At 41.0% G+C, this 14,089-nt stretch overlaps 1 protein-coding gene across 2 annotated transcripts in view; it reads left to right on the top strand.

The window, feature by feature from the left end:
- Positions 1–14,089, top strand: part of Hydin (HYDIN axonemal central pair apparatus protein) — a 248,285-nt gene that overhangs the window by 165,705 nt on the left and 68,491 nt on the right. For both annotated transcript variants that reach the window (XM_090357298.1, XM_090357297.1), the window contains 13 exons: positions 707–831; positions 1,705–1,832; positions 2,323–2,459; positions 2,682–2,809; positions 2,973–3,164; positions 3,934–4,083; positions 4,335–4,574; positions 6,672–6,840; positions 7,811–7,987; positions 9,393–9,566; positions 10,344–10,517; positions 11,786–12,000; positions 13,291–13,428. In XM_090357298.1, coding sequence (XP_090213424.1) covers positions 707–831; positions 1,705–1,832; positions 2,323–2,459; positions 2,682–2,809; positions 2,973–3,164; positions 3,934–4,083; positions 4,335–4,574; positions 6,672–6,840; positions 7,811–7,987; positions 9,393–9,566; positions 10,344–10,517; positions 11,786–12,000; positions 13,291–13,428 — 2,147 coding nt within the window. The remainder of the gene's footprint in view (positions 1–706; positions 832–1,704; positions 1,833–2,322; positions 2,460–2,681; positions 2,810–2,972; positions 3,165–3,933; positions 4,084–4,334; positions 4,575–6,671; positions 6,841–7,810; positions 7,988–9,392; positions 9,567–10,343; positions 10,518–11,785; positions 12,001–13,290; positions 13,429–14,089) is intronic.

The raw sequence follows: 14,089 nt of genomic DNA, 5'->3' as shown, positions 1-14,089 counted from the left end.
TGGCTCATTTAAATCTTCTTAAAATAATATGATCCAAATATATTCTTCTTGTCAAGTGAGATTTACGAGACATTAAAGTTAACTTGAGGCCGAGTATGGCGCCTGGTAGCTCACACCTGTAATCCTAGCAACTCAGGAGGCTAAGATCTGAGGATCAAGGTTCAAAGCCAGCTCAGATACAAAAGGACCTGAGACTCTTATCTCCAATTAACTTCTAGAAAACGGAAAGTGGGGCTTGGCTCAAGGGTAGGGCAGTAGCCTGGAGCTGAAGAGCTCAGGGACAACTCCCAGGCCCAGGGGTAGAGCTTAGAGACAGCCACCAGCCCAGGCCAAGCTCAAGCCTCCTGACCCACAAAAAAACAAACAAAAAAAGAAAACAACTTCAAGATTGGCAGCTATCCAGATGTGTCAAGCTTTGAGGGGCTCCGGGGCTTCAGGGTTAGAATTATTAGAATGCCCTAAGTAAGCCTCCAAGTCCTTGAGAACCAGATAGTAACTCACTAAAGTACAATCTCTTGTAACTCAGTATGACCTCAGATACAAATTTAATATATGTGCAAATTACCTCATCCTTTAAAGCAGAGAAAGCATGGCAGATAAAGTATCAAACAGTTCTCTTCCCTTCTCATTTTATCCTGTGCTATGGTATTTGGGACATAATTCATGTTTTTCTATGTTGAGTCTCCTCTCCTTCCAAATTCCAAAGGCAATGAAAGGTATGGGACCTACTTGGATCAAGCCAGAAAAAATATAGAAAAAGAGTACAACAAATATGACATTATCGATCACTTTGAAATTATTGAGGAAGTGCCTGACGATGAATCTACTGAGGTAAAAACTAGCTTTTTCCTGCACAAAATGTGTGCATTGTAGAGGTCCAGAGGCATGGTGTGTCTGGAGAACAGAGGGAAAAGATAGCTAAGGAAAAGAAAGGAAGAGGAAGAGAAGGCAAGATGACACTAAAGTGAGCAGATGCCTCAAGAGCCCATTATAAGGGTGTTATATGTTTTCCTAAGCACAACCGAAAGGCATTTCATCTTTAGAAGATACATATGGTTACCTTGTGAAGCTCTAGGATAAGAGTAGATATGGTGAGATGTGGTGTTTATTTTTAAGCTGGTGGGATGATTCTAGGTGAGATACTGAATATGTAAACAATGCTGATGGTGATGCTGGAGAGAATTGGGTGGATTCAAGATATATTCCAGAGGTGGAATGGTCATAGACTTGGATTAATTGGATATAAAATGAGGTAGGGATGACTACTATGAATCTCCCTTGGATAACAGGGTAAGCAGGGGAACACTGGTAACTAGAAACTTGGGGAGAAGCAAGCAGCTGTGGAAAGAAGAAGGGGAATAAATTTAGATCTAATCAGTAGCTAATCAGTAGCTCTGATTACTGAGCATGATATTTCTATGCACCATCCAGCAAAGGAATCAGAGCTACTGCTAGGTCTGAAAGAGAAAGATAGGTCAGAGAAAGTGACTTGAGAATCATCATGGTCACTGTAATCACAGGAAATAGTGAGATTCCCAAGGAAATGTATGGCGTTAGCCAAGAGGAGGGTCAATTAAGAACGGATCCCTCCTCAAATAGATATTTTTCACTCCCCAGAAAGATCAATTTTCATCCCCTCTGTGTCACATTAATCCCCACTGAGCATGCATATTCTACAAGAATTTGCTTAACTTTTTCTTCCAGTTAAGTGCTCATCTCCAGATGGAAGTAGAGCGACTTATAGTTCAAGAATTTGCCCTAGATCGTCAAAAAACAATTAATTCTACAGATGACATGAACTTCAGCCATCGAGGTCACCGCAGACTAACCAAGTAAGTGCCCTTCAGGTATTGTGTTTTTATTTTTTAGTGTGTGATAGAGTAAGAAGAGTAGAGTGTCCCATGAAATTGAACATCTAGAAATGAAACTCACTCATATTGTCTACCATCCCCTACCATTAAGCCAATCAAGCAATTCTGACTTCTAAACTCAGAATATTCCTGTATCTAATAGCTAGGCCCTATTTCAGGCCCATTAGGAATATGGTGGCTAAAGTTCAGTGTGGAATTCGGAAGGAACTAGAGTTTTTCTAGTGTTCATTGTAGTGAGTGAATTTTAACTACTCTATGCTTTAGAGAACACAGTTATTCATAGGAGATTGGAGAGGAACTCACATTCTCTCACTTTATGACTTTCCTAAATACCCAGAGAAAAGGGTAAATGCTATGGATAGAGGAGGCTGGGTGTGGTGGTGTGGTTATAGAGAAATATACAATTAGCCTTCCAGATTTGAAAGTGACTAATAAGAAGATCCTGTTTTAGAATTCACCTGCCAGAGTATATCCTGGACTTTGGCCACATTGTCCTTGGTGACGTCCGAACCCACATCGTCAAGATCACCAACACTAGTCACTTTCCAGTGTCCTTCCATGCAGAAAAACACGTCCTTCATGATACAGGTAACCAGCTAGGGATACCTCTCCTATCGCATTTTGTCATTTCCAGCAAGAAAACCATCCATCTACTAAGCCCTGTCTTAGTAACATTCATTCTTCTGTAATCATGAATGGAGTTATTCGACTACTCAGTGATACTTTGAGGGGTCATCTTGCCCCTGAGAAAGTCTACCTAGATCAGCCCCTGTTTCACCTCACAAAGAAATTTTGTTTGTCTTGATCTAGGCTTCAGTACTGAACTAGATCGTGTAAAGAATCTGCCTTATTGTGAAACAGAAACATTTGAAGTGAGGTTTGACCCACAAGGTGCCAATCTTCCAGTGGGAAACAAAGAAATCATTCTCCCCATTAAGGTAAGTTACACTACTGGGCCATACTTCAGCTTCCCATCTCTGCCTGCTAACCACTTCCCCCCAGCCTGATGATCCAGTTATTATGTCTGAACCTTTATCTATCCCCTCACTCCTGATTCATTCCCTCAACCACATGGTAACAGCAATTTCATGTTCACTACAGGTGGTTGGAGGGCCAACTGTTCGCATCATTCTTCGAGCCAACGTGACCATTCCAACTATGTCATTGTCTTGTGGAAAAGTAGAGTTTGCCACAATTCAGTGTGGACAGTGTATGGTGGAAACTATTCAACTTTTTAATCATCTCCAAGTCCCTTGTGAATGGTTTATCCAGAGCCAGACACCTGTTAGTAAGGTAAATGTGTTATAGCTATTGATTCCCTTTTCTTCCTCTCCACTCAACTAGAGCGGTAATTGTAGGCCTTTACTGAGGCTGTTCATTTCAGTATCTAGATTCAACAATGCAGTGGGAACCACTTCCCAGACCCTTCTTCCAGGACTCATGGCTCTGTCAGGCCTTCCTATCAGGGAAAATGCCATTACTTTTGGTTCCTCTGGTATCTCCCCATTCCTGACAGCCTAGAAGTTCTCAGGAAACGTAGGTTGTATAATAAGAGGAAAATTGAATATGTTCATTTTCCATAGGAGATTATCTAATTGTCCTCTTTTTTTGTGGTCGCAAAGCAGCCTCTCAACCATTTGAGCCATGACCCTAACCATTTGTGCTTGGGTCATCCTGGACTATTATCCTCTATTTACACTTCCCACCTAGCTACCCTGCCTTTTATTGGTCACGATGGATTCTCAGGAACATTTCTTTTTTGCCAGTCCTGGGCTTGGGCTCAGGGCCTGAGCATTGTCCCTGGATTTTTCTCAAGGCTAGAGCTCTACCACTGGAGCCACAGCACCACTTCTGGCTTTTTGCTACGTATGTGGTACCGAGGAATTGAACCCAGGTCTTCGTGCATGCTAGGCAAGCACTCTACCACTAGGCCAAACTCCCAGCCCTCTCAGGAACATTTTTTGCCTCAAACAAGGATCCTCCCAATGTCAGCTTCCATAGTAGCTAAAATTACAGGCTTGAGCCACCACACTCAACCTAATTGTTTAAGTTTTTTAACCAGCTGGAGAAACACATGCCAAGATACTTAAGACGGAAACTGCGTGCTGAATTAAAGCCAAAGACACGGATCTTTGAGATCCAACCTACTTCTGGAATCTTGGATCCTGGTGAGAGGTCCAACGTACAGGTGAAATTCATGCCGAAAGAAGAGGTGAGCTTGAGAGAAATGAGATTCTTCATATCTCTGAGATTTGCTAAGGCCCAGGCCTGCTCCAAGAAGTGAAGCTCTGGGTACAGTGCCTGACGCACTAAATAACCCACCATATCAATACCCAGTGGTAGATTGTACCTGTGCTCCTTCATTAGAAAAGTTTGTGTTCTTTACACAAAATTTTTGTTCCCTTAGTCATTTTCAGTCACTTTTTTTAATTCACGTTCTTGTCTTGTTTCTATATTTTCCAGAAATTCTACAGCCAAACTCTGGTTTTCCAGATTGGCCAGAGCTCTCAAAGGCTTACTCTTATTGCACATGGGCAAGGTCTAGAGCCACGGCTGGAATTCTGTCCTTCAGTTCTAGAAGTGGGGCCATTGCTGCCTTTTGCAACTAGAGATGAGGCTGATGTGATTGTAAAGAATCCCTGTAACTTTCCAATTGAGTTTTACTCCTTAGAATTTGACCAGCAATATATCTTGGAAGAGAAGGTGAGCAGATAGTCAGGTCAATCTCCCATTTCCTCTACACTTTGAGCCCCTCCTTCTTGGCTCTCTCTCCTCATGAATAGTTTTCTTCTGTCCCTTCCCTCATCCTCAGGTCTTTCTTGACAATTTAACCAATTTCTTCTCTGCTTTCTGAACAAATTGATGAGTTTCTTTTTCATAGAAATCATAATCTGTTAGTCTGAGATTTGCACATGAAAGACTTCTTGGAAATACTCATAAAGAAAACAACTATGAGAAATAAAAACCAGAATTAGGCAGAAATAAAAAATAAACAAGGTGATGAGCCTACCAGACTTTGGCTAATCACACCCCAGGAGATCTATAACAGGACGGGCCATTCAGAGTTGCCCAAATTGATGTAAGTTGGTGAGGAATCTGCACACCAGCCAGCCTTGGGCATATTCCTTCCTTTCTCCATTGATCTTCTATATCACCTTGTCATACAAATTTCCACATACAAATGGGTTTCCAATTTGTAGCTCTCTCCCCTATCTCATTGGTCAATTTATCTGCCCTAACTTCAGTACCACCCTGCCTTTCACTATCATTTCCTAAGTCCTGGTATCTGATAAGGCAGTTTTCTCCCTTTATCTTTTTTTTTTCTGTGGGTGACAGGGCTTGAACTCAGACTGGGTGCTGTCCCTGAACTCTTCAGCTCAAGGCTGCTGCCCTACCCCTGGGCCTGGGAGTTGTCCCTGAGCTCTTCAGCTTAAGGCTACTGGCCCTACCCTTGAGCCAAGCCCCATTTCCCATTTTCTAGAGGTTAATTGGAGCTAAGAGTCTCAGGTCCTTTTGTGCCTGGGCTGATTTTGAACCTTGATCCTCAGATCTCAGCCTCCTGAGTAGCTAGGATTCCAGGCATGAGTCACAGGCTTCTCTTTATCCTTTTTCAATAGTGGGTTGCTATTGTTGTTGTTTTATGCCAGTACTGAAGCTTGAACTCTGTGCCTGAGCACTGTCCCTTATCTTTTTTGCTCAAGGCTGGCACTCTTATCACTTGAGCCATAGTTCTACTTCTGACTTTGTGGTGGTTAATTAAAGATAAAAGCCTCATAGACATTCCTGCCCAGGCTTAGGCTGGTTTTAAATACAGTCCTCAGGTCTCAGCATCCTGAATAGCTAGGATTAAAGGCATGAACCCCTTTGTAACTAACTTCAGTAATGTTTTCATTCTTTTGTCTCTTTGTCCTTCCAGATAAATTTTAGAATGAGCTTCTTACCAGGATCTTTCAACTAAAATTGGTAACATATTACAAAAGAACACATATTATCTTACCAATAAATCAACTTGCTGTACAAGTACCATGACTTTTACTAAGTTTTATAAATATACATGCCCGCTAGGATTGCTAGATCTGAGAGGAAAAAAAACTTTTCCAAATAAATTTGAATTTTGGAGAAATTCTTGCTTATTACAAGTACAAATATCCCCAAATATTGAATGAAACATTTTTATACTGCAATTTATTTTTTTGGCTTACTTGAAATTAAAATTTAACTTGGCATCCCATTTTTTTTCTGGGATCTCTAACACAGACACTTGATACAATTTACCTAGTTTTCCCTAGATTCTCCATTTATAAAAAAACAAACTTAATTAGTATGATGTTGTTCTAATGCCATACCATCATGTGCTACATAACAGCATTCATTTGACAATGGACTCCATAAATGACAGTGGTTCTATAAGACTCTTATCACCTAGTGACACCATAACTTTCTTCATGTGTGTAGTAAACCCACTCTGTGGTATTAATATGATGATAAAATCACCTAGAAAATATTTTTCAGGACATGTCCCTATCATCAAGAAATGCATGACTGTGCCCGGCATGGTGGCTCAAAACAAGAAAAAAAATGTCTAGACAGATCTTAGGAAAATAAAGATCCTAAATCTTCATAAGCTGAGTATTCAGCTTTACTTTTTAGATCACTCCAAAGGGAGACCCACCTGTGGGATCCAGAAAGTAGTTCAGAAAACTTCAACCTCAGATGAGAACAGGGATTTTTATGAGATGAGTGAGTAGAGCAGAAAGTTCCAGTAAGACCAATGGCAGTTCCTGTTCTTGCTCCAAACAGATCTTGCGACAGCTGAAGGGCTATGATTCCTATAATACCCTACTGCTGCCTCCCCGCACCCCAGGGGAGAAGCTTCCTCCAGAAGTCTATGAGTTCTTTAAGGAGATGAAGAAGTCAAAAGAAGAGCAGATGAAAGCAAAATATTTGGAAAATATGGCACAGGAGACAGGTAAGAACTCAATGAGGCAGTCCCTTGACTTCAGCAACTGCCTTTGACCTCTTTGAATTACTCCTGCTGTGGGACCAACTACTTTTTAAGTACCTGTCAAGTGCCAGGTTGTGCATCTTATTTATAATCTTTATCAGGGACTTCAGTATATAAAGGACCTGTGAATTGGCAAGTGCTGGTGGCTCACAACTACAATCCTAGCTGCTTAAGAGGCTGAGAGCTGAAAATCAAAGTTTGAAGCCAGACAGAGGAAGGAAAGTCCATGAGATGCAATTAACCACCCCCAAAGCCAGTAGAATGCTATCCTTGAGCAAAAGAGCTCAGGAATAGCACCCAGGCCTTGAGTTCAAACCCCAGGATAAGAACTAGATAGATAGATAGATAGATAGATAGATAGATAGATAGATAGAAAAATAAGGGATCTGTGAGATCTGGAAAGTACCTTGTTGCTCTTATGATTCATATACAGCATGATTGTGAGTTTACAATTAACCAGCAAAATAAAAACTAGACTGGACTCAAATGATAGAGTACCTGTCATGACCAAAAAACAAAAGCCAAGTGAGAGTAACAGGCCCTGAATTCAAGCCCTGATACTGTCAAAAAATTATTAATTAAAAATCGGAGAGGTAACAGTTCTCCTGTATGGTATTACAGATCCTGTTCCCATTAGTCTATCTCAAATTTCTTTTTACAGGTGAACTTTATAATTCTTTATAATTTTCTAAATTTTCTGAGAAAATGCGCAATTTCTGCATATAAATTGATGTTGAAATATTTTTGAAAAATCCTTATCTGCAGAGAAGCTTCCAGACAGCCAGCTGTCTGCAGAACTTCTTTAATGGGATTGGGTGGTCCAGGATGGTTTTAGCCAATACTGTGATTCTCACCTTCCTCTTTCTTTCTATTTGGCCCCATCTCCTTGTTCCCCTCCTAACTCTCCCCCATTTGTTTTGTTGCTCTCTGGCAGAAGAGGAAGACATAACCATATCCGATCAAGGAACCTCTGCTAGCACAAAGAGGACATCTCTTAGTCGAGGGATCTCTCTCACATCCAACGTAGAAGAGCGGCATAATCCCTTGGATTCCAGAATCTACCCAGATGAAGATGAGGATGAGGAAAGTCTAGAAAGGATGATGTTTCCAAGTAATTGAGCATTTTAATGTTTAGGGATTCAGTTTTTTTTCCTAGAAAGAAATGGAGAAATTCAAACTCAAATTCAATGACTTACCAACTTTTTCTATAAAATATTCCCTCTGGCCAGGTGCTGGTGGCTCATGACTATAATCTTAACTACTCAGGAGACTGAGATCTGAGGATCATAATTCAAACCTTGCCAGACAGAAAACTGTGAGATTATCTGTATTTAACCACCACAAAACCAAAAGTGGCCCTGTGTCTCAAAGTAGTAAAACACTTAAGCAGAAAATTCAAGGACAAGGACAGTGCCTAGACCCTAAGTTCAAGCCCCATGACTGACAAAAAAAAAAAAAGTCACTGGGATCCCTAGCACTGGCTCCCAGCCCATAATCATGCTGCCTTTCCCGCCAGACATGCCATCTTTTTGGAAGCCCTGACCCACTGGCACACTCTGTGCTAAGTATAGCATACTCTTGCATTTTAAGTAGATTAAGTATTCATTTGAAGACTTGAATCTTTTTTTTGCTTTTTTTTTTATATTTTTTATTGTAATTAATAAAAGGGTTACATGACATTTGCCAGATAGAAGGTACATTAATTCACATACATTGATACCCTTTCACATGTCTTGGTACCCATTACCCTCCCCCCCTACCCATCCACCCCACCCCCACCCCCGTGAAGACTTGAATCTTTAATGCTAACAAGTCCAGCAGACTGAAGAATGTTTAGAGATGCATAAAATTGGAAGCAGGGCCTGAAATGTGGCCTGGTGAGTGCTTGCCTAGCATGCACAAAGCCCTAGATTAGACTCCTCAGTACCACATACACAGAAAAAGCCCAAAGTGGTGCTGTGGCTCAAGTGGTAGAGCACTAGCCTTGAGCAAAAACTGTGTAAGGATAGTGCCCAGGTCCTAGGTTTAAGCCCCAGGATCGGCAAAAAAAAATTGGAAGCACAGAATATCTGTATTTTTAAATTTTAATAGGAATGGGAAAATTACTAGCCAAAAGAAACATTGTCATAGATATAGATAAGTACTTCTATAACATTCTGGCGGGGTTTTTTTTCATTGTAAAAAGAAAAAAAAAGAAGGCTGAGATCTAAGGATCACAGTGCACAGCCAGCCTGGTCAAGAACATCTATGAAACTCTTATCTGTAATTAACCACCAAAAAGTTGGAAGTAGAATATATCTCAAGTGGTAGAGTGCCAGACTTAAGCTAAAAACTAAGGGACCATGCCTAGACCCTGAGTTTAAGCCCAATATCTAACACACACACAAAAAAAAGGCATAGTGGCATAGTGTATTTCTACTTCCCTCAATACCATATAAATTCAGGGAGTTTTCACATACACATATGTATTTGCTTATGCATATACATGTACACACACATTTATTTTTAATTTGCAGCTGACAAGATTCAGAGCATTGACAGCCACTCTGCGGAAGAGGTTGGAGAGGTAGAAAACAACCCTGTGAGCAAGGCAATTGCTCGTCACCTGGGCATTGACATTTCTGCAGAAGGTCGCATGGCCAAGAGCCGGAAAGGCATCGCCATTATCATCCACGGAACGCCCTTATCAGGTAGGTGACCAAAAGTGCCATGTCTCCTCTATAAGCTCATGGCTTTCAGTATAGAGATGCCATCTGTGTGGTCAGAGAACCTACTAATCATTTCATTTAGGAATCAGCAGAGCAGAGTGTTTATAAGAACATCCCCAAAGCCAAAAAGGCCTGTCACACCCTGTTATTTCCATGATAGTTTCCTGTGTCTGGGAAAGTTACTAAAGTTGTCCATGATCAAGTATCCTTATCTATAAAATGGTACTAAGGGCTGGCAGCATGGCCAAGTAGTAGAGTGCTCGCCTACCATGCAGGAAGCCCTGAGTTTGATTCCCTGGTACCACATATACAGAAAAAGCTGGATGTGGTGCTATGGCTCAGGTGGCAGAGCCCTAGCCTTGAGCACAAAGTGTCCAAGTATAGTGCCCAGGCCCTAAGTTCAAGTCCCAGGACTTGAACTAAGAGTATCATTTTTGTTGGGCCAGTGTCTCACTAGGCTGGCCTCAAGTTTACAATGCTCCTGCTTCTGCCTTCCAAGTTATTTGGATGGGTATGTATTACCATGCCCAGCTAGCAATATCTCTTTTATAGATTTGTTGTGAAAAGTAAAAGATCCAGTGATAATCTTTTCACTACTACCATGATTATTACCATCCCTAATTACAGCATAAAAATAATAGTTGCTTCAGAGGGCAGAAGGCCAACCATTTAGATCACTTTATAGGGGGTTCTAGAGACTACTATTTGGGACATTAAACGAATGAGAACCATAAAACCCAGTGCCTGGCTTTTTTACAGGAAAAACGGCCAATGCTGTCAGCATAGCCAAGTATTATAGTGCGGCCTGCTTGAACATTGACTCTGTTGTCCTGGAAGCTATGTCAGATAGCAATAGTGGCCCAGGTATCCGTGCCCGTGAGCTCTGCATCAGGGCTGCAATAGAGCAGTCTATGAGAGAAGCAGAAGACATTGGTAAGACCTCATTCTTCCTGACTTTTTGTGGTCAAGGCAGATTGCTAGAGAGAAAATGAACTGAAGTTTTGGGTCCCATACTAATGAAACATGGTATAGTCAACTACCAAAACTCAAGGATCCTGGCTCTATGGAATCATGGGAGGACCTACTAGGTAGGAAAGCAACTGTTCAATTGGAAAACATGTTGAATGCGATCAGTGTACATGCTCAAAACTAGAGCTTCTTCATGTAAACAATCACAACATAATTCCTGATTCTACACCTGGTAAATAATTAGAATTTAGGTAAGCCAGACTCAAAGGAACATAGGCTCAATGGTTTCCCTCATTTGTCATAATCAGTAGAAACCTTGGGCTCTACTAGCAGAGATTTGCAATAGAGCAAAACCTTGATACATAAGGCCATATAGTATGAAGCTAATTGAAAAGACCTCCAGTATATTGAAACAAAAGCCATATAATGAATGATTATTGTCCTTAATGTACTATGTTATCTCTCATCTCTTTTGCTATCCCTTGGTTATCTCATATTGTTACAGTATCTCACTTTGTTATCTGATATATTGGATTTATTTGTATCTGGTTATTTGAAATTGGATAGGGAAGGGGGAAAAACCAAGAGGGGGGGTGGAGGGTAGGGTAACAGGGACCAAGACATGTGAAAGGGTATCAATGTATGGGAATTAATGCACCTTCTATCTGGCAAATATCATGTAACCCCTTTATTAATTACAATAAAAAATATAAAAATAAATAAATACATACATACATTTTACAATAAAAAAAGATATTTTATTCCAACTAGAAGTAGAGTTGGGAGAGAAAAGAAGAAAGTATTCTTGAAGCTCTGTTTGCTAACAGTCACATGCTTATTACTCAGCTTATTGTTTGGATACTTCTGCTGGTGGGGGGGATACAGGTGGCCCTAACCTAGCTATCACACCTAAAAAGGTCTGCTTAAAATCTTGGAAAATCGGGTGTTGAGTTTCCAAGGCAGCATTATAGTATATCAGCAATTTATGAGACCATTACCCCCTAGAAAAAAAAAAGAAGAAAGAAATTATTATCCTTTAGGCTGGAAGAAAAAGGAAATACAAGTCAACTCAGTCCCTATTAGACAATCTTCCATCATTCCATCTTCAGTGGACAGAGCTGCGTCTTCCAACCCAGATCAGCCAGCAGGTTTTGAGGTTCAGTGTGGTATCCCCACTGGCATTTCCCTTTTTTTAAGGTAACTTGTAATAAAAATTCACTTTCTCCTAATAGCTCAGGAAGCTTCTCTGAACCAAAACATCATAGGACCAACCCCACGACTGAGTAGTGAGAACCTGGGCAAACCTATCTCAGAGATAACTTTGGCCACCCTGGAAATTAAACCTACTAAGACTGTGCGTGGGAGCGTGATGCTCTCTAAAGGCAAACCAGACAGCCATGGCTCTGGATCACAGAAACATCACCAGCACCAATCTGAAACATCCCAGGTATAAACCAGGATTCCCTGTGACGTGGTTCAAATCCTTCATCTTTCAACCTCCTGCAGCCAGGCCAGCACACTTTGACTCTATAGGTGTCCTTACAAGGTCAAACTACGCACTGTCTATACACAGCTCCTGAAATTAGGGTTCACTCAGATGGAGCCCAGTAATTACCTTTTCATTTTAAAGGATTTCGCTCTCAAGTTGATGAAGTCTGACGAAGGAGGCGACACTCTTGTATATCTATAATTAGGTGAGATTAGTTATGAGAGAATAAAAGGAATTAGGTTGAATCATAGGAAATGACCAGTATTCAATCTTTTAGAACTCCCTAACAGCGATTTCCTATGGTCAACCTAAAGGATAATATTGGAAAATCATGAAGAAGTCACCAATGGAGTCAGAGAATAATCTTGGCCAATTAGCATGTGCCAAAGACAGTAGCAGAAGAATGAAGTAACTAATGGTTTTAAGTTAAAAAAAAAAGTCTACACGTGAAAAAAAGGAGGAAAAAGAGACAGTGGTTAGCTAGGCATTGGTGGCTCTTGCCTGTAATCCTAGCTATTTAGGAGGCTGAGTATCATACTTTGAAACCAGCCCAGGCAAAAAGATTCATATTAATCAGAGACTCGAAATAACCAGCAAAAAGCTGGAAATGGAGCTATGGCTCAAGTAGTAGAATGCTATTCTTGAGCAAAACAAGTCACGTATGAACAAAAGATCCTGAATTCAAGCCCCAGTTCTGGCACAAAAATAATTAACTAATTAATTTAAACAGACTATTTGTTAGGGGAACAAATCCAGTTTGGTCAAGGAAGTAAAGGCATAAGGAGATCTTTACTTCCCCAAGAAATATAAGGTGATAGTCAACCCAAGAGAGGATGAGATTCCTGGAGAATACAGGAAGGGCAGGATAGAATTCAGTTAAAGGAGGATGTAACTAGGTGGGCACCAGTGGCTCATGCCTGTAATTCTAAACTGCTTAGGAGGCTAAGACCTGAGAACTATGATTTGAAGTCAGCCCAAATTTGTAAAGACTGTTATCTCCAGTTAACTAGGCAACAGCCAGATGTGAGGTATGGCTTAAATTATAGAACACTTGTAGGGAGCCAATTCAAGCCCCAATACCAGCACTGAAAGAAAGAAAAAATATGCCTAACTTCCTGTGGGGTCAATAAAGGTACAGATGACAAGCAGGGATAGATTAGATGATCTTTCTGAAGTCACATGGCTTGTAGGTATAGCTGTTGAGCACAAATCTAGATTCTGACTCCTGACTTTTCTCTCACACAACAGATTTCCTCCAGCCCTCTCCTCTTGGGACCTACACAGCGCCGCCTCAGCGTCAGTGCCAGTATTGGAGGGGAGACAGGGCTGCTGAGCTGTGTGCTCCCTGATGAACTTCTTGTTCAGATCCTGACAGAGCGGATACAGGTACATCCACACCTACCAACACAAAGAAGCCCACTCAGCATTCACATGTGGTCCTGTCCTGTGACCAGTGTTTGGGCCATCTGCCACCCACAGCAGCTCAGACCCAGAGGCCCTGGAGAGCAAAGATGAGTGTCTTTATTGCTAACAGTCATTGAGTTGATCTCTTGCTACTCCCTGACCCAAATCCAGTCTGCCACCTGAAGAATCAGTGCTTCTTAAAGAGCAGTATCCTTGTATTATATATGATATATTAGGTATATATATATATGTAATATTATATGCTATATAATATCCTTGTATTAAGATTGACCTTCCTGGCCACTGGTCACGATTCCTTGGGCCCCACTTTGAGTAACCCTGCAGTACATTGAAGATTGTTCTTCAGTGATTAATATAACCAGGATTACCACACCTCAAGGTACTAAGATCACTAAGAGAAATGAGGACCCATCAGCTTCTGCTGCCCTTGCTACCTGTTGTGTGTGTAGAAACATCTTTCATTCGTGCTTCTTTTTCCTACCTCTAAGATCTTCCCAGACCCGTACTTTGTTCCTCTTTTCTACAGAGAATCAACCATTAGTCTACAATTATGTGCTATAAAGAGCTTCTGTGGCTGAATAGATATTTTGGGTGCCATTTTTTGGATTTGAATTCAAGACCA

Source organism: Megascapheus bottae, chromosome 24 (genome assembly GCF_031878675.1).
Source record: "Megascapheus bottae isolate mThoBot1 chromosome 24, mThoBot2.hap1, whole genome shotgun sequence".
NCBI classification, from domain to species: Eukaryota; Metazoa; Chordata; class Mammalia; order Rodentia; family Geomyidae; genus Megascapheus; species Megascapheus bottae.
Note: the sequence above shows the minus strand (reverse complement) of the source record. Positions and strands in the feature narration are given on the sequence as shown.